We start from the raw sequence: 26825 nt of genomic DNA, 5'->3' as shown, positions 1-26825 counted from the left end.
CTGTACTATCTCTTTCCCAGAGTTAAGAACTCAATGTTCCCTATCTTCCAAGACAGTATTCTTGAGTCTCCTTGGGCCTTACATTCCTTTCAGAATCCAATGAAAACAGTATCTCCCTTCGCCCCCAAGAAAGCTCATTCACATAATAATATTAGGTGACCATTTCAGAGAGCCTGTGAAAAGGAATCCTGAAGCCTGAAACACACAGCGTTACTGGTTGAATTCTGTGTACTCAGAGCCTACCATAGCGCTGGAATACAGGAAGGCATTCCAATAACAACCACACAAATTAAAGAAAATATGGACTGGAAAACCTGGTGTATCACAGTCAATTAAAAAACAACATAAAGAGTACTGATTAACTAACCAACTCAACTGGCAGTATAAACTGCAGTTTTTTGTGGATGGCAACATGTACCCACGAGGAGCAGTGTTTAGCCTAGTGGTTATGATGACCATACCCCACTTGAGTACCTAGGTTTGATTCCTGGCTCTGGCTTCTGACTCCAGTTTCTTGATAATGCGGATTCCAGGAAACAACAGTGATGGCTGGAGTAGCTGGGCTCCTGCCACTCATGTGGAGACTTCATTGCATGCCAGCTCCCAGCTTCAGCTTGCCTAGCCCTGGTCACTGCAGGCATTTGGGGAGTGAATGAGCAGGTAGCAGAACTCACTCTTGTACATAAATGCATTTGGTCTCTCTCTGTATCTCAAATAAATAAATAAATAAAAATTCTAAGGAAACATTCTAAAAGTGTTTATACCCTTTGATTCAATAGTCAGAATTTATCCAAATAAAAGATTCAGAGACTCATTACTTATGCGCAAGGAAAGTCAAACACATTGTTATTTTTAATAGTAAAAAAACAGGGGGCCGGCGCTGTGGCACAGTGGGTTAACATCCTGGCCTGAAGTGCCGGCATCCCATATGGGTGCTGGTTCTAGTCCTGGCTACTCCTCTTCCAATTCAGCTCTCTGCTATGGCCTGGGAAAGCAGTGGAAGATGGCCCAAGTGCTTGGGCCCCTGCTCCCGCATGGGAGACCCAGAAGAAGCTCCTGACTTCTGGCTTCAGATCGGCTCAGCTCCGGCCGTTGCGGCCATCTGGGGAGTGAACCAGTGAATGGAAGACCTCTCTCTCTGTCTCTACTTCTCTGTAACTCTCTTTCAAATAAATAAAAATAAATCTTTAAAAAAATAGTAAAAAAACAGAAAAAGGAAAAACAAAAAGAAGGATGTATCACCGTAACTTGTTAACTGGGAAATGATGAAAATTACCATGTACAAGTTGTTTATAGAGTATTATGCAGTCACATTTCTATAACAGCAGTTAACAATATAATCTCACAAAATGTTGAGAAAAACAAGTGGAACAAAAAATAATTATGGAGCCAGAGTTGTGGCATAGCAGGTAGAACTGCCACCTGTAGTGTGGTCATCTCATATGGGCACCAGTTCAAGTTCTGGCTGCTCTGCTTCCAACCCAGCTCTCTGTTATGGCCTGGGAAAGCAGTCCTCGGGCCCCTGCACCTGTGTGGGAGACCCAGAGGAAGCTTCTGGCTCCTGGCTTCAGATCAGCACAGCTCCGGCCACCACAGCCATTTGGGGAGTGAAGATGGAAGCCCAAATCTCTCTCTCTCTCTAACTCTACCTTTCAAATAAATAAATAAATAAATATTTTAAAAAATAATCACATATATAACTTTTTCAGTTAAAACAGTGAGAACAGTGTCTGGCAAATAATGAGAACTAAATAAGGGTTTGTTAAACTAAAAAAATTACTCAACAAAAGCTCAATTTTAGAATACTTTTAAACAATGTGGATGAACAGGAAAATAAAAAGCGCTGAAGAAAATATACCAAAATGTCAAATGGTAATTGCATCCAGGCGATTTTTTATTTTCTTCTTTATATTTTCCTGTAGTTCCTAATTGAATACACTGAACATATATCATTTCTGGAAAAGGGAAAAACAGATGGACAATGAGAGATGACTAATAACAGGGGAAAAACAGAACAGAAGGACACGTACGCAAAGGGAGGAAACTGGTGTCACAGAGCTCAAGACACACTTAAGACTTAAGGCACTACAGACCTAAAAAGCAGGGGGTACAGGGAGGGCACTGTGGTGTGGCGGGCTAAGCCGCTGCTTGGGACATCAGTACCCCAACAGTGTGTGGGATGGAGTCTCACCTCCATGTCTAACCCAGCTTCCTGTTAATGTACACCCTGGGAGGTAGCACGCGAGGGCTCAAGTAGTTGAGTTTCTGCCATCCACGTGGGAGACCTGGACAGAGTTCCAGGCTTCACCTAGCCCAGACCTAGATGTTGTGGGCATCTGGGGAGTGAACCAGTGGATGGAAGATCTCTCTCTGTCTCTGTTGCTCTGCCTACCAGATAAAAAAATAAACTTTATAAAAACAACAAAAAAGATAAACAACAGTATAAAATATATATTTGGAGGGAATGGATACCCAAGTCCCCTCCTCCACTCATCACACAGCTAGATGAATGATGTCAACTCATTCCCTACAGCAGACTAGAGAGGCAGTTTCCTCTTAATCTTCTGGAGAGCTATGTAATCCAGGTGGATCTCTAGAGGGCAACAGTGCATAGTGAGGTTGAGAACAGCCAAGACACTGACTCAGAGAACCAGAAAAACTTCAGGCAGTCCAAAAACTAAGCAGTCCAAGGCATTTCTCTATCTGTAGTATTTTCAACTTAACAATTCACTCTACAGAAGAATATCTGTAAAATAATTCCATCCCTCTTTTAATTTGGGATATTCAAGGAAAAGAAAATTCAAGGGAATATTAATAGAATAAATGAGGGGACCAAGATTGTGGTGCAGCAGGTTATTAAGCCATCACTTACAATGCCTGTATCCTATACTGAAATGTTGGTTTGAGTCCCAGTTACTGTTTCCAGTCCAGCTTCCTGCTAATGTGCTTGGTAAGGCAGTGGAATTATATGGCCCAAGTACATAGGCCCCAGTAGGAGATCAGGATGGAGTTCCTGGCTCCTGGCTTTGGCCTGGTCCAGACATGGTTGTTGGCAGTCATCTGGGAGTGAATTTCCCTTTCAAATAAAAATCTTTTAATAAAATAAAATAAATGAAGAAATCCTCCAGAAGTCATTGAAATTTCAATGATTAATAACCTGCATCAAGAATTTTTAATGGGTTGGGCCCAGCACTGTAGCACAGCAGGTTAAAGCCCTGGCCTGAAGCGCTGGCATCCCATATGGGTGCCAGTTCTAGTCCCGGCTGCTCCTCTTCCGATCCAGCTCTCGGCTATGGCCTGGGATAGCAGTAGAAGATGGCCCAAGTCCTTGGGCCCCTGCACCCCTGTGGGAGACTGGGAAGAAGCTCCTGGCTTTGGAGTGGCCTAGCTCCAGCCATTGACACCATTTAGGGAGTGAACCAGCAAATGGAAAACCTTTCTCTCTGTCTCTCCCTCTCACTGTCTGTAACTCTGCTTCTCAAATAAACAAATAAAATCTTAAAAAAAAAAAAAAAAAAAAGAATTACTATTCCATGTCATCTAATTATCAAAAGAACAAGCAGGCAGGAACTGGCCAGCTGCAGACAATTTATTAAGAACTTATTATACCTTAGTAGCTGAGGATGCAATGGTGAATAAGAAAGCTACTCTGCCTGCCCTGGAGGAACTACCAGGCTAATACAGCAGCTTGGAGACAAAATTGTATATTCAATCAACTAATTTAACATTTCATAATCACTAATACCAAATCAATTGTAACTACAGACCCATACTATGTGCTATCAGTATTTGTAACAATTAGCACTTTTTTTTTTTTTTTTTTTTTTTTTTGGACAGGAAGAGTTAGACAGTGAGAGAGACAGGGTTTACCCCCCAAATGGCCACTACGGCCGGCACACTGCGCCGATTCAAAGCCAGGAGCCAGGTGCTTCCTTCTGGTCTCCCATGTGGATGCAGGGCCCAATCACTTGGGCCATCCTCCACTGCCTTCCTCGGCCACAGCAGAGAGCTGGACTGGAAGAGGAGCAACCGGGACAGAATCTGGCGCCCCGACTGGGACTAGAACCCAGGGTGCCGGCACCGCAGGCGCGGATTAGCCAAGTGAGCCACGGTGCCAGCGGATTATCACTTCTTGAATATAAACTATGGACTGGACACTTTGACAAATGCTCTACATGCATGACCTCATTTAAACATGAATATGATTCTATGATTTAGATATTTTTCCCTACACTTCAAAGAAGAGGAATACAAGATCAGAGAAATTGAGTATTTGTCTCAATCACAAAGGCAGGCAGAGGAGGATCCGGGATGTGCCAAGTCTCTCTGACCATAAAGCACACGTCCTTTCCTATCCATTACAGCGAAGTTCCAACAGGTATCCTCTAAAATGAGAGGGTAATGAATTCAAGCTTGGTTCAATTTAAGACTATCATTCTGTATTTAATATGCTTCTCTAAACAGCCTGAGTTTGGAATTTTTGCCTAATGCCAGTACACAGACTATTAGGAAGGAAAACAGTTGTACATAAAAATCTTAAGAGGTATTCTACTTTAGACTTAACACTATCATTAAGTAATCTCTTTAGTGATCTTCATTTTACAAAAAGATATCAATCCATTTAGCCTGACAGAATCTACTAGTTTGGAAAAAAAAGATGAATGTGTATACATATGTATATGTAGATATAATTTTTTCAGGTTTCACAGTAATTCCAAAAGTTTTATTTGAATATGCTTTCAGAACAATCTTTAAAAGTCAAATGTTTAGGCCGGCGCCGCGGCTCACTAGGCTAATCCTCCGCCTAGCGGCGCCGGCACACCGGGTTCTAGTCCCGGTCGGGGCGCCGGATTCTGTCCCGGCTGCCCCTCTTCCAGGCCAGCTCTCTGCTGTGGCCAGGGAGTGCAGTGGAGGATGGCCCAGGTGCTTGGGCCCTGCACCCCATGGGAGACCAGGAAAAGCACCTGGCTCCTGGCTCCTGCCATTGGATCAGCGCGGTGCACCGGCCACAGCGCGCCGGCCGCGGCAGCCATTGGAGGGTGAACCAACGGCAAAGGAAGACCTTTCTCTCTGTCTCTCTCTCTCACTGTCCACTCTGCCTGTCAAAAAAATAAAAATAAAATAAAAATAAAAAATAAAAAAAAATAAAAAAAAAAAGTCAAATGTTTAAGGGATACAAGATTAACGATACAAATACTTCCAGAGCTCACATACAGAATGTTTTAGTTCCCATTACATCCTTAGTATGCTATGATATGCCATTATCAAATCATTTCATCTCTGGGCCTCTGTGAGAAGAAACTGGATGACACAATCTCTAAGGAACATACTACTTTTAAAATATTAACAACAGCCAAGAACACTTCTCAAAGCATGACCTACCTTATCTTTGAACTGATTAAGCGAAGAGTTAGAGTAGAGGGAGAAGAGAACTCTAATCAGCATTTACTGTTTCATCTGGACCACTTCATTGAGCAACGTCTGCAGCATATCCACACCAGAGGAGGTGCAGAGATGACAAAACCCCAAGAAACCACACCAGTTTTCAAGTTTTTCTTCTTTTAATCTAAAAATGCTTAGTCTAAAAAGAAAATAAATCCTACTTTCTTGAACAGGAAAACATTCTCCTTCTGCTTAACTGGCTTTTCCATCTCAGCCTGAAGGAACTAAATAGAGATGCTGAGATTCTTCTCTAGCAAACAGGGTGAAGGTTCAAAAACAGATGAGACCAAAGCAGCACAGGACTCAGTTTTTTGCTGAATCTCTCTTGCTGATTCCTCTTTAATGAACTAGAAATGTCCATGAAATATAGAAGCCCATGAAATAAGGAAAAAAATAAAGAAGGTGACTAAGTATAGTATTAAGGTTCTTAAAGATCACGTATTCTGGTTTAAGTTTTCTCTTTTTTGTGATTGAATGTTTAAATTATCTGATTAATTTAAAACACAAGCCTCAGGACATGTTTACAAATAATGCATAAAATTACAGGCCATACCACTGTGGTTTAAAATTATAATAACTTTATAATTAATCCCCAAGGGATACAATAAGGAGAAAAGGAATTTAAGTATGTATACCTATTCTCAATTATAACCAAAAAAAATCAAAAACCAGGAATAGAACTTAACAAATCAAAATTAGAGTAACATCATCTTTAAATTATTTCATTTCAGATCTTCTTCTGTAAAGCACTAAAAATGCCAAGTCATTTACTTATTTTCCAGAGACAATAAATCAAAAATAGAGTAAACAACTGTACTAAAATCAATATACTACAAGAAATGAAATTAAAATTCAAAGCCCCTGGTTACAAAAGTTATGTTCTATTCAAAAACCAAGGCACCTAATCAAAGATTCTACAACAATTCAATCATTTCAAGTTCTGTTCACTGTGCTAGAAACGCCTTTGTAGGAAATGCACTCTCTCACAAACTTCACAGAGGAGAGTAGAAATACACTCAACTGGCTTGACAAGACACTTGTATAACATACAGATGAGTTTTCCCAAGTTGTCAGCCTTTGACTTAAAATGTAAACATCCTATAGATACTGAGATGACAAATTAACATAACACTGATGAATACAGCCCAATCACAGTACAAGTTTGAATTTGAGGCTTTACATGAAATCTTCTAAGCAACCACACTTCCCATTACAATCTTATACCTCCAGAAATTACTTGGTTAGGAATCTCTGAAGATCCTCTCAGGCTAGTTTGTCTAATCACTAAAGGATTTACTAGAAACCACTTTTTAGAAAAAATGTTAGAGAAATACAATGTTATATACAATTATTTTATTAGTCTATAAATACTCAAAATAAATCTGTTGTTACTAATATATATTTCTTAAAAGAAATACACTTAACTAACAGATTATAATTTTGTTAGTCTTGAGCAGGGCTTCTAATCAGAGGGTGATTAACAATGTTTGGAGATTTTTTTTCATTGTCCAACAGGATGGTGCAGCTGGCCTCACTGCGAAACATCCTTCAATGCATGCGACAGACCCACACAACAAACATCTGGTTCCAGTGTCCATAGTTCCAAAGTTAAGAAATCTACTTACCTTTAAATTTAATATCCAGACCACTAAATTCCAACTCAACCCCTTGAAGGGCTTCTCCCAGAGTTTCATGGTAATGACTGATACTTTTTTTTGACCCCACACAAAATGGAAGTGAAAAGTACTTGTATGTTTCTTGACGATTATGGTAGGGCCCAACAGTATTCATCCATAAGACAACTTCTTCTTTATCTTGATACTGAAACAAAAAAAAGGTAACATAAATATGTATTTTAATCTAATTAAAATTAGTTATTTAAATTGATTTGTTGTAAACAATAGTACTAGAAGCTTACTTCCTTTGTTTAAAAAAAAAGGATTTACTTATTTGAGAGGCAGAGTTACAGAGAGGCAGAGGCAGAGAGAAATCCTCCATCCACTGGTTCACTCCCTGAAATGGCCACAACGACCAGAGCTGAGCTGATCCAAAGCCAGGAGCCAAGGACCTTCTTTTGGGTCTTCCACGTGGGTGCAGGGCCCCAAAGACCTGGGTCATCTTCCACTGCTTTCCCAGGCCATAGTAGAGAGCTGGATCAGAAGTAGAGCAGCCAGGACTCAAACCAGCGGCCATATAGGATGCTGGCACTACAGGTGGTGGCTTTACCTGCTACACCACAGCACCAGCCCCTGGAAGCTTACTTTGATGACTACTGTTCAAATTTATTTTAAAGATTTATTTATTTATTTGAAAGGCAGAGTTAGAGAAAGAGAGGGAGAGTAAGAGAGAGAGATCTTCCATCCACTGGTTCACTCCCCAAATGGCCACAATAGCCAGAGTTGGGCTGATCTGAAGCTAGGAGATAGGAGCTTCTTCCTGGTCTCCCACATGGGTACAGAGACCCAAGTACTGGGGCTATCTTCTACTGCTTTTCCAGGTGCATTAGCAGGGAGCTGGATTGGAAGTGGAGCAGCTGGGACTGGCAGCTTAACCTGCTACACCACAGTGCTGATCGCAACCACTGTTCAAATTTTAAGAATGGAACTTTGAGGGGCTAGCACTGTGGCTTGGCAGGTAAATCCACTGCCTGCAATGCTGGCATCCCAAATGGGTACTGATTCGCGTCTTGACTGCTCCACCTCCTAGCCAGCTCCCTACTAATGGTCTAGGAAAAGCAGTGGATGGTCCCAGTACTTGTGCCCCTGCCACCCTTGTGGGAGATCTGGAAGAAGCTCCTGGCTTTGGCGTGGCCTAGCCCTGGCTTTGCAGGCATCTAGGGAGTGAATCAACAGATGACAGATCTCCTCTCTCCCTCTCTCCAACTCTAATTTTCAAATAAATCATTAGATACAAAAAAAAAAATCCCTAACTTCATCAGCAAGCATAAATAAAACTGAATCTCCTTTCTACTCTTTCACACAGCCACTGGTCACAGTACTGAAGACAGAAATGGCTAAACCAGAGGAAGAAAAGTCACACTATGAAATCTCCTCAAGTCCATTCTGTTATCGGCTTGAAAGATATGTACTGTATGTATATTTCATTACATCAGTGAATACTGACTGTACTTAGCTAAATCTGGAGTATGGCCCAATGGCTTTAGGTAGCTGGCTTTATCTTATTAGGGTCCAAATGGGTTATCTGCCAAAGATTTCTAAGATCTCTACAAGTTTAAAATTCCAGTGATTCATGTAAATCAATTACCCAAGTAATTTTAAAACTCGTAATTGTAATTGGCAGTATAAATTAAAGAAAACAAGGGATGCATTTAAGTCAGCTGATAGTGAAGTTAATTCATTGAATAATTATTTACTGTCTTATGACAACAACTATATTTATAGCTGAAAATCCAGCAATGAACAAGATGTGTTCCTTGCCTTCTGGAGTTTAAAGGGAAAGGTGAACATTGAGCAAGCAATTGTAAGACAGGCTGCTCTGCAGCATACAACAGAAAAAGCTATCCAAAGCCCATTACAAAATCATTATCTTCAACTTTTCATCTAAAACTAATTCATAAACATGTTCAATAAAAATGTAACATCACCAAAACCAAACTCATCCTTCCAAAGCCCAACTACACCAACTTTGTTTTTCTAATGGTACTACCCATTCTCTCAGGCATGAAGACTTGAAATTCCAATTCCCTCTGCATTCTAGAGAACCAAAAAATATTAACTTGTCTACTGTGATCCAAAGCATCAGCCTCTTCCTTTTTATTCACATCATCAGCACCCTAAAACTTAGATCCAAGGACTTCACCTTCAAACACTATAAATACTTAATGTCTTACTGTTCATATAAAACATCATCCAAGTAGTCAAGGAAATAAATCTCACTTTTTTAATATGTGTAAGACATGTACCATGTATTATTAGGTATTAGTATTAGGTATTAAGGACATAAAGATAAAGAACACACTTTCTTTCTATCATGAACTTCACAATCCATAGTGAAACTAGATAAGTAAATGATTAACAATGAAGAAATGTTACAGTTAATGAAGGGCTATTACAACAATAGTAAAAGAATGATTAATTGTGTTTTGGCAAAGAAAGGTCAGGACGAATAATCACACAGAAAATCACAAGCTTTCTTAAGTGAGTTCAAACTACAGATAACCTTCATGTACAAGGCAACGAATCAAAGGTCTGAATGTTAATGCATCCACATATCCTCATTCATCCTCTTTTTACCTTAGAAGGTTGATAAATGTTTTATATGACACCACTCTTCCATCAAGGTTCATAGTTACATAGCACTAACCAATCAACTTATTCCTCTCTGCCGTATGTATCTTCAAAATTCTTCTCAATACAGTGCTCTAAACTAACTGGCCAGAAATAGTACTAGAAATGAAACCTGTTCACAAAGGTAAATCCTTTCTGCATAGTACAATGTACCTAACAAATACTTAATAAATATGATAGGAAAATGCTTAAGAAATGCTGAAATGTTGTCCACCAATAGCCTAGTAAAAGAAGTCTGAGGTACAGGCAGCAACAGTGCCTACTGACTGCGACAGTATGTTGTTGAGAATGTATACATTTAAGATTAGAATTCATGGGGCCAGCACCGTGGCACAGTGGGTTGATGCCTCTGCCTGCGGCATGGGGGTGTGGTTCTGGTCCTGGCTGCTCTTCTTCCAATCCAGTTCTCTGCTGTGGCCTTGGAGGGCAGTGGAGGATGGCCCAAGTCCTTGGGCCCCTGCACCCACGTGGGAGACCGGGAAGAGGCACCTGGCTCCTGGCTTTGGATCGGCACAGCTCCGGCCATACGGCCATTTGGAGAGTGAACCAATGGACACAAGACCTTTCTCTCTCTCTCCCTCTCACTGTCACTGTCTGTAACTCTACCTCGCAAATAAATAAATAAAATCTTAAAAAAAAAAAAGATTAGAATTCATGAGGACCTTGTAGAAATGTTATAAAACAAAGTTGTGAAAACAAGCACCAAGACACCTTTCCCATAAATCCCCATGCAAATATTCCTTTAAAATAAACAAAATATTGAACATATATTTAAAAATAGGGCATTTGTTTATCTACGCAAACTGAAACATAGGATTAAAACAAATTAGGGGGTCACAGTATATGTTAAATTACTTGTTCTGAAGTCACACATTTTAAAAAAGCTTTTTTGTGAGCCACAGAGACAGAGCAGAAAGAGAAAACTCCCACCTGATGGTTCACTCTCCAAATGTCTGCAAAGGAGCCAGGAATTTCTCCCATAGTGGCAGAAATTCAATTATTCAAGCCACCACTGCTGCCTCCCAGGGTCTACATTAGCAGGTAACTGGAGTCAGGAGTCAGAGCCAGGAACAGAACCAAAGGACTCCATGCTGGCATCTTTTAATAGCTAAGGAAATTGCTGGCTCCCTGAAGTCATTCATTTTAAACAGTCTAGAAACCTTAATAGAGTGGGAGAGTTGCGTTGATGTGATGCAAGTACTACTACAATGTGTAAACTACTTTGTGATCCTTTCTGGGACAAGGACAGAAATACTAATTAGAAACACGCACAGAGTTTAGGGTGAATAATAACACAAAATAATGTGATTTTTCCTTTTATATTGTTCCTTATTATGCAAAACATGGTCAAATACAATGAAATTAAAATGTTTGCTTTCATTCCAGTCCTTGATTATCCCTGAGAATAAGGGCTCCCAAGACAAGATCAAGAGATCTTCCTCAAGAGAGAAAATGTGTTTTGAAACATGTTGCTAATAGAAACTACCAAAGGGAAGAGTCTTTTAAGGAGAAAACAAAACAGAATAACAAGAATAAAACAAATCTTTCTAGTCCCTGAGCTCTCCTATTTGTGGGAGGGGAGAGCCAGGTAAGGCTCTTTCCTCTACCACTCTACTTCTCAGGAATGTTTAGCCAAATAGCTAGTATAATTCGCTTCCAAAACACTCCAGGAAATCCTACCAAAAATTTTAAAACACTTTTCCTTGAAAAAACTTCGAATAAACCAGTGGCACTGAAAATGACATTTTTAACTTACCTCCAAAATGTAACCAAGAGAAGGGGAAAATCAAGGAAGGACAGCAGTGATTAGGAAATCCCTTTCATTTGAGGCCTCCTTGGGAAGTGGCCAAGGAAGAGAATGCTAATTCAGGCTACCTGCATTTTTTTGAGATTTATTTTATTTATTTGAAAGGTAGAGTTACAGAGAGGGAAAGAAAGGGAGAAACAGAGAGAGATCTTCCATCCACTGATTCACTCCCCAAATGGCTGCAATGGCCAGGGATGGGCCAGACTGACGCCAGGAACCAGGAGCTCCTTCTGAGTCTCTACATGGGTGCAGGGGCCCAAGCACTTGGGCCATCTTCCGCTGCTTTCCCAGGTATATTAGCAGGGAGCTGGATCAGAAGTAGGGCTGCAGGCAGTGGCTTTACCCACTATGCCACAACGCCTGCCCCTACCTGCATTTTCCAGCTCTCTGAAGAATGTCACTGTTAAGATTCAACTTATGAGCTGTCCACCCCAGTCTAAATGGCTTATGAGATTGTCTTCCTTTCCTTTTCTGTTCTATTTTGTTTCCTTTGCTCTCCTTTTCTTCACTTAGCCAAATTCTACTTATCCTTCAGAGTTGCTCGATTCCTTTCTCAAATCTTCAGATAAAGCTAAAGCAACCAATTCTTAACTTGACATGTTCTCACCATCTTCTGTAACAGTAACTTCATTAGCAAATTCTTTTTTTTTTTTTTAAGATTTATTTATTTACTTGAAAGGTAGGGTTAACAGAGAGGCACAGAGACATATATCTTTCATTGGTTTACTCCCCATATGGCCTAAACCACTGGAGCTGAGCTAGGCCAAAGCCAGGAGTTTCTTCCTGATCTCCCACGTGGGTGCAGGGGCTCAAGCACTTGGGCCACCCTCTGTTGCTTTCCCAGGCCCATTAACAGGGAGCTGGATTGGAAGTGGAGCAGCTGGGTCTCTAACCAGTGCCCATATGTGATGCTGGTATCCCAGTAGGCAGCTTAACCCGCTACACAATGCTGGCTCCAGTAGAAAACTCTTAACACGCACATATCATGAGGTATAATTCTAAAATCATTGCATCAACATTTAATCCTCTCAAAACTCTGTAAGACAGGTCCTATTATTTTCCCATTAAAAACAAAAACCAAAAACTAAAGAACAGAGATGTTGAGTCATTTGTCCAACATGATATAACTATCCAGTATCAAGTTTACAAACCCAAGGCTATACTTCTGTGAATTCCTGGTCAGCTTCACCAACTAAAGAACACAAACTCAATGAAACACAAAGCAAGTGCACCTGTGCGAAGCAACAAACGACAGTACTAAATACTGAACAACTTTTCCATTTGAGCCTCTAATCTGCCCTAAAAAGGAAAATCTTCCTAGGGAGCAACATGTGCTCTAATCTCAAAAGCAACGACCTTTTCCTCGAGAAGTCTCCAATGCGGGAACCCTCTTACTGAAATACTTTGGTACTGCAAGGGGGGCACCAAAGCTTCCTCCCTGATAGAATTCATGTACTAATTTTTTCAAGAGGAATACTGTAGGAGATAATGCTGCTGACATGCACATGTAAAATCTGAATAAAGAAATCAGAATTTGACAGACAGGAAAAGGACTGAGGACTCAGCATAAGCACCCAAACGCTGTTTTTTGTTTTCAAGGGAAAGGTAAAAACAAACAAATAAAAGCACGTTTACTTTTAAATACCTACCACAGAAGGCAAAATCCAGTTCTGGAAAAATTTGTCTATTCAAACCACACATCAGAATTCTAATTCAAATAAATCAGGAATAGTCTCTTGTGATAACTGTTCTCTCTCAAAATAGCGTTGTACCTAAATAAGCTGCTAGTCTATCACTGAGTACAGCTGAAAATAGGACAATGAATTATGGAATTTCTTAAAAAGTAGATCTACATTAGAGCCCTTACAAATTCACTTGTAGTGAACAGTTTATTCTCAAATAAGGTTTATTTATTTATTTATTTATTTTGACAGGCAGTGTTAGACAATGAGAGAGAGAGACAGAGAGAAAGGTCTTCCTTTTTCCATTGGTTCAACCCAAAATGGCCGCTACTGGCGTGCTGCGCCGATCCAAAGCCAGGAGCCAGGGGCTTCCTCCTGGTCTCCCATGCGGGTGCAGGGCCCAAGCACTTGGGCCATCCTCCACTGCCTTCCTGGGCCACAGCAGAGAGCTGGCCTGGAAGAGGAGCAACTGGGACAGAATCTGGCGCCCCAACCGGGATCAGAACCCAGGGTGCCGGCGCTGCAGGCGGAGGATTAGCCTAGTGAGCTGTGGCGCCGGCCCTCAAATAAGTTTTAAGAGTCTCTATACTCCCAACAGAGACAAAGACGAAAGGCTGCCATTTGCCAAAGTGAAGTGAAAAAAAAAGGAAAAAAAAGTTTTAAAATCACTTAGTGGTGTAATACAAAGTATCTAATTTAAGATGATACATCTTAAATTAACAGTGTTCTCTAGGGCCGGCACTGTGGAGTAGTGGGTAAAGCTGCCACCTGCAGTGCTGGCATCCCATATGGGCACCGGTTCGAGTCTCAGCGGCTCCACTTCCCATCCAGCTCTCTGTTATGGCATGGGAAAGCAGTAGAAGATAGCCCAAGTCCTTGGGCCCCTGCATCCACGTGGGAGGAGACCTGGAGGAAGCTCCTGGCTCCTGGATTCGGATCTGCTGCAGCTCCAGCTGCTGCAGCCAACTGGGGAATAAATCAGCGGACAGAAGACTTCTTTCTCTCTCTCTCTGCCTCTCCTTCTCTTTCTGGGTAACTCTGACTTTCAAATAAATAAATAAATACAGTGCCAGCATCCCATGGGGCACTGGTTCAACTCTCCTTCTCTTTCTGGGTAACTCTGACTTTCAAATAAATAAATACAGTGCCAGCATCCCATGGGGCGCTGGTTCGAGTCTCGGCTGATCCACTTCCGATCCAGCTCTCTGCTATGGCCTGGGAAAGCAGTGGAAGATGGCCCAAATGCTTGGGCCCCTGCACTGGCATGGGAGAACTGGAAGAAGCTCCTGGCTCCTGGCTTTGAATCAGCCCGGCTCTGCCCGATGCAGCCATTTAGGGAGTGAACCAGTGGATGGAAGATATCTCTCTCTGTCTGCCTCTACCTCTCTGTAACTCTGCCTTTCAAATAAATAAATCTAAAAAAAAAATAGTGTTCTGGGTTTACTGTGGTTTAAGCAATAGAGTTCCACTGCATATCTTTGGGGTCCTGGTAGCTCTCCAATTACCCAAGCTACTCAATAAGCACTGACTAAAAATCATTGTCCATTGCACAATGCTTAGTAGGTATGTAACAACCCTCCCAACACACCACACACACACACACACACACAGCTGACTTGGTGAGATTGTTAAGTAAACAGAACCCATAAAAACTCAATGCCCTAAAATACCTACGGTTTTGATCGTACTGGTTTTTGGTGCTAACAATATATATTACTATGGAGATAATACGAGTTACGTACAAGACAGGCAGAAAAAGGACGACTATGGCTCAGGAAGTTCAGGTGACTTCTGTGGTCTTGAGTCAGTCACTGGGCCTCTGTGGGCGACTGGGAAAGTGAGATTAAATGATCTCAAATCTTTCCAATTCTAAAATAGTCTGATTCATAATTTGAAATAATTTTCAGTGGAGATCTCTGGAATCTTAGGAGACACAGTATTCTAACTCTAGACATACTTCTTTGTACTTTATGTTTCAAAAAACCAAACAAGGATAAATCACACTCTATACATCTTTCTCTCACTCCAAAGAGGGCTTTTTATGACCTTTCACTTACTAAAAGCCTTTCAAGAAAGTGTCCTTTAATTTCAAATGCATCCTATAATTACATATAATTGAACTTTTAAAATTTAAGAAAAATGTCTCTTTGCCTATTCTAGATCTATAAATACTCCACAAGTCAGTACATCTCCATCTCATCATTCCTCTGAGAATATTTAAAGAACTATAGATAAATAAGCACCTTAAAATACCATGCTGGTCAAATGTCAGCTGCATCCTAATTTGGTAGGTACAGTAAGAGAAAAAAGGGGCTTTGAGGAACAGCATAAAGTAGCTGCCCTTTCTTAGAAACAGCTATGTAATGTGTGTGTGTGTGTGTGTGTGTGTGTGTTGGAGGGGCAGTAAAAATAAAAATGCAGGATCCTTGCTCAAACATGAAGAATTTCAAGATGGTGACAACAGAGCATTGAAATACAGTTCTATGTGATTATTTTTTAATTATTTATTTATTTATTTTTCACAAGCAGAGTTAGACAGTGAGACAGAGAGAGAGAAAGGTCTTCCTTTTTCCATTGGTTTACCACCCCCCCCAAATAACCGCTATGGCCGGTGCGTTGCTCCAATCCGAAGCCAGGAGCCAGGTGCTTTTCCTGGTCTCCCATGGGGTGCAGGGCCCAAGCACTTGGGCCATCCTCCACTGCCCTCCCGGGCCACAGCAGAGAGCTGGCCTGGAAGAGGAGCAACTGGGACAGAATCCAGCGCCCCAACCGGGACTAGAACCCAGGGTGCCGGCGCCGCAGGCAGAGGATTAGCCTAGTGAGCCGCGGCGCCGGCCTTCTATGTGATTCTTCATATCATGTGCTCACAAATCCAGCCATAGCGCTCTTAAGTGCTAATCCAGGCCGGCGCCTGTCAAAAAAAAAAAAAAAAAAAAAAAAAAAAGTAAAAAAAAAAATGCTAATCCAGACATCTAAGTAACAACCCATTCTGAACCTAGACTCAACCATACATTTCTTTTTTTTTTTTTTTTTTTTTTTTTTTTTTTTTTTGACAGGCAGAGTGGACAGTGAGAGAGAGAGACAGAGAGAAAGGTCTTCCTTTGCCGCTGGTTCACCCTCCAATGGCCGCCGCTGCAGCCGGCGCACCGCGCTGATCCTGGCAGGAGCCAGGAGCCAGGTGCTTTTCCTGGTCTCCCATGGGGTGCAGGGCCCAAGCACCTGGGCCATCCTCCACTGCACTCCCTGGCCATAGCAGAGAGCTGGCCTGGAAGAGGGGCAACCGGGACAGAATCCGGCGCCCCAACCGGGACTAGAACCCGGTGTGCCGGCGCCGCAAGGTGGAGGATTAGCCTATTGAGCCACGGCGCCGGCTTCAACCATACATTTCTTTAAACACTTAAAGCATACTACTGATACAGAGAACTACTCAATTTAAAACCAAGAGTTTTACTGTCCTATTTTCAAGATAAAGGGTTTTAAAACATATCAGCAAAGCATGTAGAGCACTAAAAACTCAGAACTGTATGGGTTCAAATCCCACCTTCTACCTCTACAGGTTCTGTGGCTTCTTGCAAGTGACTTAACCTCTTTGGCCTCAGTTTCCTCATCCTTGAAAAAAAGCATAATCGTATCTATTTCACAGTTGTTAGTATGTGTATTACACCTAGCCCCTAGTTATCATTTCTATCTGCAAATAGCCTTCACAGAAAGTTAATGTAAACGGCAAGCTTTAAATTCCGAAAGCTGTTCCTTAATAATTCAATTCCACAAGTATTTATTAAACACCCGCTCAGCAACCTTCCCTTGGCAATCTGTCTCCTCCTTCAGCGGCATTCTCTCTTCACCAGCTACTTCTGCCTTTTTGAAGAAAAAAAAAAAGTTACCAACCCATAGCCCCCCTAGTCTGTTATCTGGCTAGGGTGAATGCCTAGTTTTCCAAAAAATATTTTAAGGGAACTTAGAAAAAGCATAAGATTTTGGCTAACAGTAAAAAACAGTAATATGAATACCACTGATTTGAGTTTTACACTTATATCTTAATGCTATTCTTCTTATAACTTTTTTGCTGTTTTAATAATAGGCGTGTAATTATGGGTAACCAAACAAGAGTAGTTCAATGTAGACATCAAATGAACAGATTCTCAATTGTGTGGCCCAGCAACCACCTCAGATAGTCCACATTCTCTTTTGTGGCAGTCAACAAAAACATTTTATCTAATATCTTATATTCAACAACTGTCATTAAAAAAAAAAAGTTCCTGACAATAAAATTTCATTGAAACTGGCATTTACATTTTAAATTTGTAAATTATTCTAAGGCTTTTATACACTTTCAATTTATAAATTTTTAATTAATAGTTTCCCCTACTAATAGCAGTACGAAGCACAAGATAAAAAAGCAGACTACTCTCAAGCATGTATGCCTGTTACCACCAAAGGTAGCTCAGAGAGAGTTTTAAATTTTACACAGTAACTTTTTTAAAAATGTTTGAGTAAATTGGAAAAATATTAGTAATAATACCACTAACCAAATGGACGCTCACTGGAAATTAAAAAGTAATCAAATACCCCTATCAATCCTTGGTCTCTGTATACTACATGAAAAAAACAGTAGTTCTTAAACTTACAAGTTACAGGATAGAAAAACAAAAACAACAGAACACCGAATTTAATTTAACTGTTTGACGCCCAAACAAAATTATCTGAAGGTAAAAAAAAAAAATCACAATGATAAAAACATGTCATTAATTGAGGACTTGCGTCCCTAAATAACTTCATATATACAGTTAAGACGACTCTGGCCGTAAATGAAGGTGAGGTAGCCAAAAGCTCAGAACTTTTATTAGCTAAAGAAAGAGTCCAGCTAACCCAGGTGGCACCAGAGACTTTTTGCTCATTACAGAGAAAACACCAATCGAGTCCATTAAATAGATACGGACGACTGCTTGATTTCCTCTCTTATCAGCAACGGCAACACACTGCCCCAAATCCATCGGGCTTAGCACACACGCAAACTCTGGTGCACAATTGTGTCAGAATAATTACTGGAAAGCAACCTCTCAATTTACCTGACTTCTCTGCCTTGCTCGCGTCTACCACCCCGCAAACCTGGGAGTTAACAGCCCCAAGCGAAAGCCACCGCAGGAGTCGATAACACCCATGCTTTGATGTGAAAGTGCAATTAAATAGAGCACCCACTTTAGGCCAGATGCAAAGAGAGACTGCTCCAGCCCTGATCGGAACACTGGACAACTTAAGACCCTTCCCCACGGGAAGCTGCCCTAGTTAGAGACCCCCGGGGCCGGCGGCTGGGAGAGTGAAGAGGAGAAAGTTAGCAGAGAGGCCCCGGACCCAGGGCGGGCGGGTCGCACGTACACGTGTAACCCGCGCTCCACCTCAAGTTTGTTAGCGCTGTCCCCACCCCGGGGTTTCGATCCGGCTGGGCAGAAGGGAGGGGCGAGGGGAGCCAGGCCGGAGAGGATCATAAAGTGGTGGGTATTTCCTGGTTGCGGTATGACGGGTAATCGCGATGCATCCGTGTTCCGTCGTGTCGTAGCCCCAGCCCCGGGCAGCCAGACAGCAGCCCCCATCCCTGGGGGCTCCAGCCCGAGTCCGGCCGGCCTGCAGCCCTCCCCCCTCCCCGCCCACGGCCAAGCGAACCCCGTCCCTGCCCAGGCTCCTTCCCGGCCCCCGGCCTCAGAGGCAGAGCGCCCCTGGGGTCCGGGGCCCGTGGAAGGAAGCCCCGGCTCTCCGGGAGCGCACGGAAGGGCCTCCTCCCCGCTCCCGGGGCTCCTGCTCCGCCAGGCCCAACCGGAAGGAGCCCTCGAGCGGCCGCGGGGCTGCACTGGGCCTCCAAGCCCCGCAGGCCGCGCTGGGCCTGCCCAGGCAGTGAGCTGAGGAAGCTGGCCGCGGGGCCCTGCGCCGGCCGGGGCTCCTCACCGTGTGTTCGTGCTCGTCCGCCCGGGCCCTGGGCAGCAGCAGCAGCAACAGCGCAGCGGCCGCCGCCACGCCAGGAGCGCCCGGCAGCGGCCTCATCCTCCGCGCTCCCACCGGCCCGCCGCCGGCCCACCGACTCCTCCTCCGCCGCCGCCGCCGCCGCTTCTGCCGCGGCCGATTCGCATCCACGGGGCGCGGAGAGACGCACAGAGCCCGGGCCCAGCCGCTGCCTCCGCCGCCGCCGCGGCCGCCGTCACCGCCCGCTCCGGAGCCTCCCCCGCCCGCCGCGCCTCCCCGGCCGCTTCCTCTGACTCAGCCACGTCATCCGGCCACCCCGGCACACGCCGGAAGTGCCGCGCGACGCGGGCCGCAACCGCCGCCGGACGCTGGGGAGGCCGCGCTCGCGCCGCCCGTCGGGCCCGCGGACCCCGTCGGCCGGCCCTCGGGCCCCGGGGCGGCGGCTCGGCCACCTTGGCGGGCAGTCGGGCGGGCACCCGCAGACTCCAACTCGGCCCCATGGCGGCCTCGTACCCCTTGTGAATGGCCTGGTCTGGCCCATGCTTACAGGCCGAAACCTCCTCAGGGCCGCGTCCGGGCCCTTGAAGCAGCGCGACCTTGGCTGAAGTGCTTAGCTTTCCCTGGCTGCGAAATGGGATGATGATCGGAGTCCCTTCTCCAGCGTGCGGCATCAGATCAGAGGCCTGACAAGGCTGTCGTCTACCCCAGCGAAGGACTCGCGGGCATGGGCGATTGCTGAACTTGTACCGGGTTTAAAAGTGTTTTAAAGTCTCTCGGGCTTGATTTGTTTATTGGACCAATATCATTTGCTCAGAAAAGACTGGGCTACGTTGAAGTTCTCGTTCGTTTATTTTCTTCTTATTTGTTGGTCTCCCATCGTCATTGATCTGTCTTGGAATGTGAATTTCTCAGAGCACAGAATCTGTTGCCCTATTTTCTGTGCCTAGAACAGTGCCAGACCTGTAAGAGGAACTCACAAAATGTGGCACCACCATCTATACATACAACCCTCTAAGCCAAAAACGTGCAGGTCGCCTGTCTCAGAAGTCAGCAGCCAACAAGTTCTAACATTTGGTCTGTTAAAAACTACCTCGAATTTATTTCTCCTCTCTTTTTCCTGCCAGTAACAGCCAATCTTGACCTCACTGTAGATTACAACAGTCTCCCCACCACCAATCTAACTTCCCCTGCTAGTGATCATTCCCCCACAGGTGCTAGGCTGAGCGTTCTAAAAAGAAACCAGCTTGTAACTCCTGCTTAAAACACCCCTGGCTGGAAGGAGTTGCTGCTTAGCAGGTAAAGCCGCCCCCTGCGATGCTTGCGTCTCATATGGGCTGGTTCCTGTCCTGGCTGCTCCACTTCTGATCCCATGCTCTGCTAGTGGCCTGGGAAGGCAGCGGATGATGGCCCCAGAACCTGGGATCCTGGCAGCCACATGGAAGACTGGGAAGAAGCTCCTGGCTTCATCCTGGCCCAGAGCTGGCAATCCGGAGAGTGAACCAGCAGATGGAAGCCTTCTGTCTCTCCCTCTCTGTAATTATTTCAAAATAAGTAAATCTTAACAACAACAACAAAAGCCACTCCCAGCATATTAGTTAAAGGGTTTTAGTCTAAGGACATTATTCTGAACTCTTTACTGAATCCTGCACAGCAGGTTCTATTAGTATGCACCTGTGGCAGATGAGGTAGAGAAGGCAGTCTGTTGCTGGAAGACCAGACCCAAGAAGTCTGGTGCCACAGAGGTCCTTTTACTACTCTTGGATACCAACTGTACAGCCTTTCTAAGAAATGAAATAGATTTGTATGATCTGGCATGGAATGATATCCAAGGAGTACTTTTAAGTGCAAAAAGTTGAAAAAAATAGAGCACTGTGGCTTTAGTAGGCTTAGACTCTGCCAGTGGCGCCAGCATCCCATATGGGTGCCGGTTCATGTCCCAGCTACCCTCTTCCTATCCAGCTCTCCACTTATGGCCAGGGAAAGTAGTGGAAGATGGTCCAAGTACTTGGGCCCCTGCCACCCACGTGGGAGACCCAGGAGAAGCTCCTAGCTCCTAGCTTTGGATCGGCCTACCTTCACCTAATGTGGCCATTTGGGGAGTGAACCAGCAGATGGAAGACCTTTCTGTCTCTCCCTCTACCTCTCAAATAAGTACAATCTTTAAAAATAAAATAGAGATAATCCCATTTTAAATAGTAAAATGTTAGTCTACCGATAGAAAACAATGTGAAGGATGACTCAAACCATAACAAATGGTTAACTTTCTACTTCTGTACATGCCTATAAATGTTTGGCTTTTTTTTTTTTACAGTGAGCATGTGTTACATTGTTAAGGGGGAACTAGCAAAGGAGGAGAAGTTCCTGTCTACAGAATAAAGTCCAAATTCCTAAACCTGTTAATATGCGCCTATACCATCAGACTACAATTTATCTCCCCAATGTTAACTCTCACCAGTCTCTATGCTCAGCCTTCACCCATGCATTTTCTAAATACTCTATCTTCTTTTACACTGCTGTGACTTTGCTCTTTACCCTGCTTTTATCTAGAATGCTGTTTCACCTTGTCCATTGGATGCTATCTGTCCAGGCCTAGCTGAATTATCTGCTCTTCAGTGAAACCTTGCCCCTGGGCAACTTATAAGGTTGAGCATCCCAGTGGCCAGTGTTGTGACTTAATGTGTAAAGCCAAGGCCTGTGACACCGGCATCCCATATGTGTGCCAGTTCATGTCCCAGCTGCTGCACTTCCAATCCAGCTCCCAGCTAATGGCTTGGGAAAGCAGTATAGGATGGCCTGAGTGTTTGGGCCCTTGACACCTACATGAGAGACCTGGATAAAGTTCCTGGCTTCTGGCTCCTGCTTTGGCCTGGCCCAGTCCTAGGGAGTGAACCAGCAGATGGAAGCGCACTCTCTCTCTCCGTGTGTGTGTGTGTGTGTGTGTGTGTGTGTCCCCCTCTCTCTGCATAACTCTTTCAAATAAAGAGATCTTAAAAAAAAAAAAAAAAAGTTGAGCATACCTTCTCTGGGGTGCCAGTAGCATTTGAAATGCCACATTGTAATTACTGCTCTGTTCCCATTTCATCTTCTGAACTACAGTGTAACCTCTTTTTTGATGGCAATGACTATCATTTATCTTTATACTTGGCCCAGCTGCTAGGATAGTGCTTGTCACATCATAGACAATTCAGTAACTATTTGCTGAATGAATGAATGATGACATTAACAAGTGAAAAGTCAAATAGCATTGCAGGATTTAAAGAATGCTTTCTAGACATCACAAGAGACATCACAAGGCAGTACGTGATTAATTGCTGAATAAATCGTACACCAGTAATTGCTATAGAAATCAGAGGAGGCATCCTATGCATCTTTGCATATCTTCAGAGCACCCAGCACGGTGACTTGCTCACAGTAGAAGCTCAGCAAATGCTCCATGAATGAATAATCACTGCTTTTGAATGCAATGATGATGGGCAATTGATGAACAAGCAGTGTAAGTGCTGCATTAAGATGGATGAGTAGTTCCTTGCTTAAACACCCATTACAGCCTCCACAGATTTGAGGGAGTAAGAATTGCTGGCTGTTAGGGGAGCAGTGAGTTGGCAAGTGCTTTGGAGTAGGGCAGACACAAGAAAAAGTATAAAGTAATCATTTGGGGAGGGTACACTTAAAACCAAGAAACTATACACACAGTAGAGATCAGGCATGACAGTGTACAAAAAACTCACACAATGACCAGCTGTGTAAATGAATGGGCAATAAAAGCAATAACTAATCTGAGGAGTGGAAACCCAAGGAGCTCATTAGAAGTGTGGTTTGGAATCTGATGACTTCAAAGCAACAAAATGGGTTCAAGGGCACCATCAAAATTAGGGTTGTTCTATGAAACCAAGAAGCAGAAAACACTGATAGATCTTATTCACCAGTTTCTTCATCTAGGTTAATGACCTCATTCCCTGTCACCCAAATGGGAAAAAATGTCAGTGAAAGGAGACCCCCACCTCCCTCCAATGGCTGTACAGTTTTGTTTTTTTTTTTTTAACAGTGGCTCTAATAAGATTTTATTTGGTTAAGGAGCTTATAACCACTAAACACAGAAAACCACAATTTCAATTTCTTATTCTCATTCTGGATAAACATGATCATCAAAAGTCTTGGGATGTGGATGAAAACATCTCTTCTGATTTTATCAGCTATTTTTCTTTGAAATTCTGTTTCTTCTTCACAAGTTTGCTTTGCCACTTATTTACTTCTGGGTGCCAGGGGCATAGAAAGCAGCCTTTTCATTGTTATCTGCCACTTACAACTTCCACTTTTTCTGTTCTGGATGAAATACTCCAGACACTGGTGACCTTCAGGCTTGCTCTCAATACTTTAGGAAGCCATCACATAAAACATTTGGGTCTTGGATGGAAGAGCAACCAAGATGATTAATTTCTTTGTGCCATTCTTATTTCACTGTCTCTAGTTATTTTTTTTTCTGTTTTCCTTCAAACTGATCTGTTACAGTAATACAGGGCAACTAACAGCAATTGCCACATGACTGTGTGTGTGTGTCCTTTCCAGTTTGGTAGTGCCTCCAGTAAGGCTGTGTCCCTACATCTGCAGAATGAGAAATTTCCTATCCTTTGCCTTAGACTTAGACTTGTAAAGTTGAAGGAATATAGAGTATATCCAGGGGCCTATGGTATAATCAAGCACATAGCTCTCCACTTCATAGCATAGATGATGAAACACACGCCAATGTAGTCAAGTTATGTGAACTCATCAAGTAGAAGCAGATCAAACTGAGAACCAAGCTTCCTGAGTTCCAAACCAATGTTCTCTTCCCTGCCCCCTTACTAAATCCTACTGCACAGATGGGACATTTTCTCCCATGTTGTAGGATACAAGGGCTTTTTCAGGTTAGCCTGTTTCAGTTTCTATGAGAAAACAAATCCCAAGTTGTGTCTCAGAATTCAGAATACATCTTTCAACCTCCTACTCATTTTCTCACCACTCTGGTGAACTTAATAGCTGGCCATCAGGAATAAATGAAGACTTTGATATTCTTAATAACTTGCTTGGAAGTGAACAGAATGTAATTTACCAAACTAAAGGAAATATTTACGTAGGCATATCCCTCAAGATTGAGGATTGATGTTTAGGGTGAATCTTTTAGAATTATCCAAATTAATCACTTGTCTTTCAGAAATAAATCTGTTACTAATGCTTCCTCTGCCAAGCAGCTCCAAAAGCACGCACTGTTGTTTGAAGGAGCAGCACTAAAAACCAGCCTACTGCCTGGGCACAGGGGGAGGGTCTAAAAATCCCAGCTATTGAGGTAAAACAGGATTGACAAGGGACTCTTTTTTAATAACAAAGCAGAACAAGGGGGTGGAGACCTGGCTTGACACAATATTCATTGACATTCTCGAGATACTACCACTGTATGTAATGATGGCAAGGCATCAGAGTATTCACATCATTAAACATGTCAAGTTTAACTATTTTATTACAACACGAACCTCTTATTCATATCTCTCAGTCTTCACACTTTGTTGCTTCTATAGTTAGGCTATCTGCTCCTGGATTCTAATATGCAATGAAGGAACTGGGCTGGCCTAGGAACTGGAAGCCAAGTTATCTCCTACCATTGTGGGGAAAGGCGATGGCAATGAAGAGGAGCAGTAACTTCACTCTCTAGTGAGCCGGCTGGAAACACCGTGGGGAAGGATGGTGGCAGCAGAGCCGTCTCTCGGAGTCCTGTGGAAAACTTCTTATGAGTCTCTTTCCATACCTCCTTATAGTTTAGTTTCTGATTCTCATTGTATAGAGAATCCATGGTTTTGTTACATAATATATTCCTAAAAATGTGTACAAATGTATTGAGTCTGTGGAATAGGATACACCTAGGTTGTAGTTGAATATTTTTCTGTCTCCAGAGAAATGAATTAATTCACCTCCTTGTTAGAGACATTCTTTGATAATGCAGTCCTTGCGTTTAACCCAATTTATTTCATTGTCCTCTTTTACACACAGTCAACCAGCTTGGGTGGTCAGTGAACACCTACGAAGCACTCAAACCTCGTCCCTTGCAACTTGGTGTCCAGATCACGCCCATTCATGACAGAGGCATATCGCATTCATGGGACCCGGGCTTCTCTTCAGCACTTTCAACTTTGCTTCTTCCACTTATTTTTGTGTACGAATAAAATGCCACAGAATATTCACATATTGCACGGTGATGTTTACCATTACCTGAGAGTAGGTTTTGCCATGTTATCAATCTAAACGTTCATTAGAGGATGTACCAAAAAAAAAAAAAAAAAAAAAAAAAAAAAAAAAAAAACCACCTAGATTTGGCATCCAAAAGGGAATTTAAAGATTTTGAATGTAATAAAAAAAAAACCTTTTGTCAAAATCAAACATCCTTACTATTGAGACTATTCATAATATAAACAGGAGCCAGACCATATCAACATTGTAATTTTTTTGTTCTCCTTTTATGTCACATCTTCTTATTGCCCTGAAATAAGTGACCAGGGGAGTAGAGGAACCACTGCAGGGACTGAATAACGGCTGCTATGTAACAGGACTGGTACAATGCAATTTGTACAAACACTGAAGGACGAGGCAGGAGTGGATTTTATGTCAAAAGAAAACAAAACTCAAGACTCCAGAAACTGCTAAGTTCAATAAACATCATTGTTTTCTGAAGTGAGGCATGGGATTTAGGAAGAACATTGGATGATCAGAAAAGGACCTAATAAAAGTGTACTTAAATGGATCATTACTAATGTGGTTTTTATATACCTGTGTGAAACGGAGAATAATTTCATGGGAAACATCCAGCTTTCTGATATTTCTAAAAGAAACAGTTCTGACACTAATTTCACTACATAATTAGCTGTCATTACAGACTCATGCTTTAAAGGCAGGTTTATGTGACAGGGACTTGGAATGAATGACATATTTAAGGCTCTACATTCTCTGCCCAGTTTTACTGAGCATGGTGGCAAGAATGTGTAAGGAAGGAGGTGTACAACTACTCCTATTAAGGTCCCTCCTTCGGACCCCTCAGCAGAGCAGAAGTCAAGGATCCCACCCCACCCCACCCCCGCCTCAGGCCAGAACTAAGACTTTAAAGGCTAGGGCAACAAGTGGAGTTCCTGGCATCCCGAGTTCCGGTTCCCAACCATGTTTAGATGTTTTCTGTCAACACCACTGCTTGGAAAGCATACTGCAGTATAAATGCCCAGACTGAAAGTAGTACCGTGCCTGGAAGCTATGAAGGGAGGAAACCTCTGAGAGGCCAGCAGCCAATCTGTAGACCCCGGCACTCCCTGAGAGAGAGACTGGGTATTTGGAGATCAAAACTGTGGCGGTCTAGAACCTGCAGGTCCTGAGTCCAGGCCCAGGTCTCCCTCTAACCAACAGGCTACTCTCGGTTCCAGACTCCTGTGGGACCTCACTGGCCTTCTGTATCAGAAGAGTCAGAATCAATCCCCCCTTAATGTGCTGACTGCTTTATTCTCAGTTTGTGGTAGGTGACTGGTGCTAGCACCTTCTGAATATATAGAAAACCTGAACAATTATTTAAAAATGGGGCTCTGATCTTCTTACTTGAAAGTATAAGTCTTATCATAAACA

The 26825-nt window shown here is 43.0% G+C and overlaps 1 protein-coding gene across 1 annotated transcript in view; it reads right to left on the bottom strand.

Annotated features, from left to right (window-relative positions):
* Positions 1-19484, bottom strand: part of TM9SF3 (transmembrane 9 superfamily member 3) — a 75941-nt gene extending 56457 nt beyond the window's left edge. The window contains exons 1-2 of the mRNA XM_070057481.1: positions 19179-19484; positions 7068-7263 (exon numbers count right to left, since the gene is read on the bottom strand). Of these exons, the coding sequence (XP_069913582.1) occupies positions 7068-7263; positions 19179-19274 (292 nt within the window). The 5' untranslated portion in view covers positions 19275-19484. The remainder of the gene's footprint in view (positions 1-7067; positions 7264-19178) is intronic.
* Positions 19485-26825: the final 7341 nt, after the last annotated feature.

This window comes from Oryctolagus cuniculus, chromosome 15 (assembly GCF_964237555.1).
Source record: "Oryctolagus cuniculus chromosome 15, mOryCun1.1, whole genome shotgun sequence".
In the NCBI taxonomy this organism is placed as follows: domain Eukaryota; kingdom Metazoa; phylum Chordata; class Mammalia; order Lagomorpha; family Leporidae; genus Oryctolagus; species Oryctolagus cuniculus.
The sequence above is the reverse complement of the archived record's forward strand: the minus strand, read 5'-3'. Positions and strand labels throughout refer to the sequence as shown.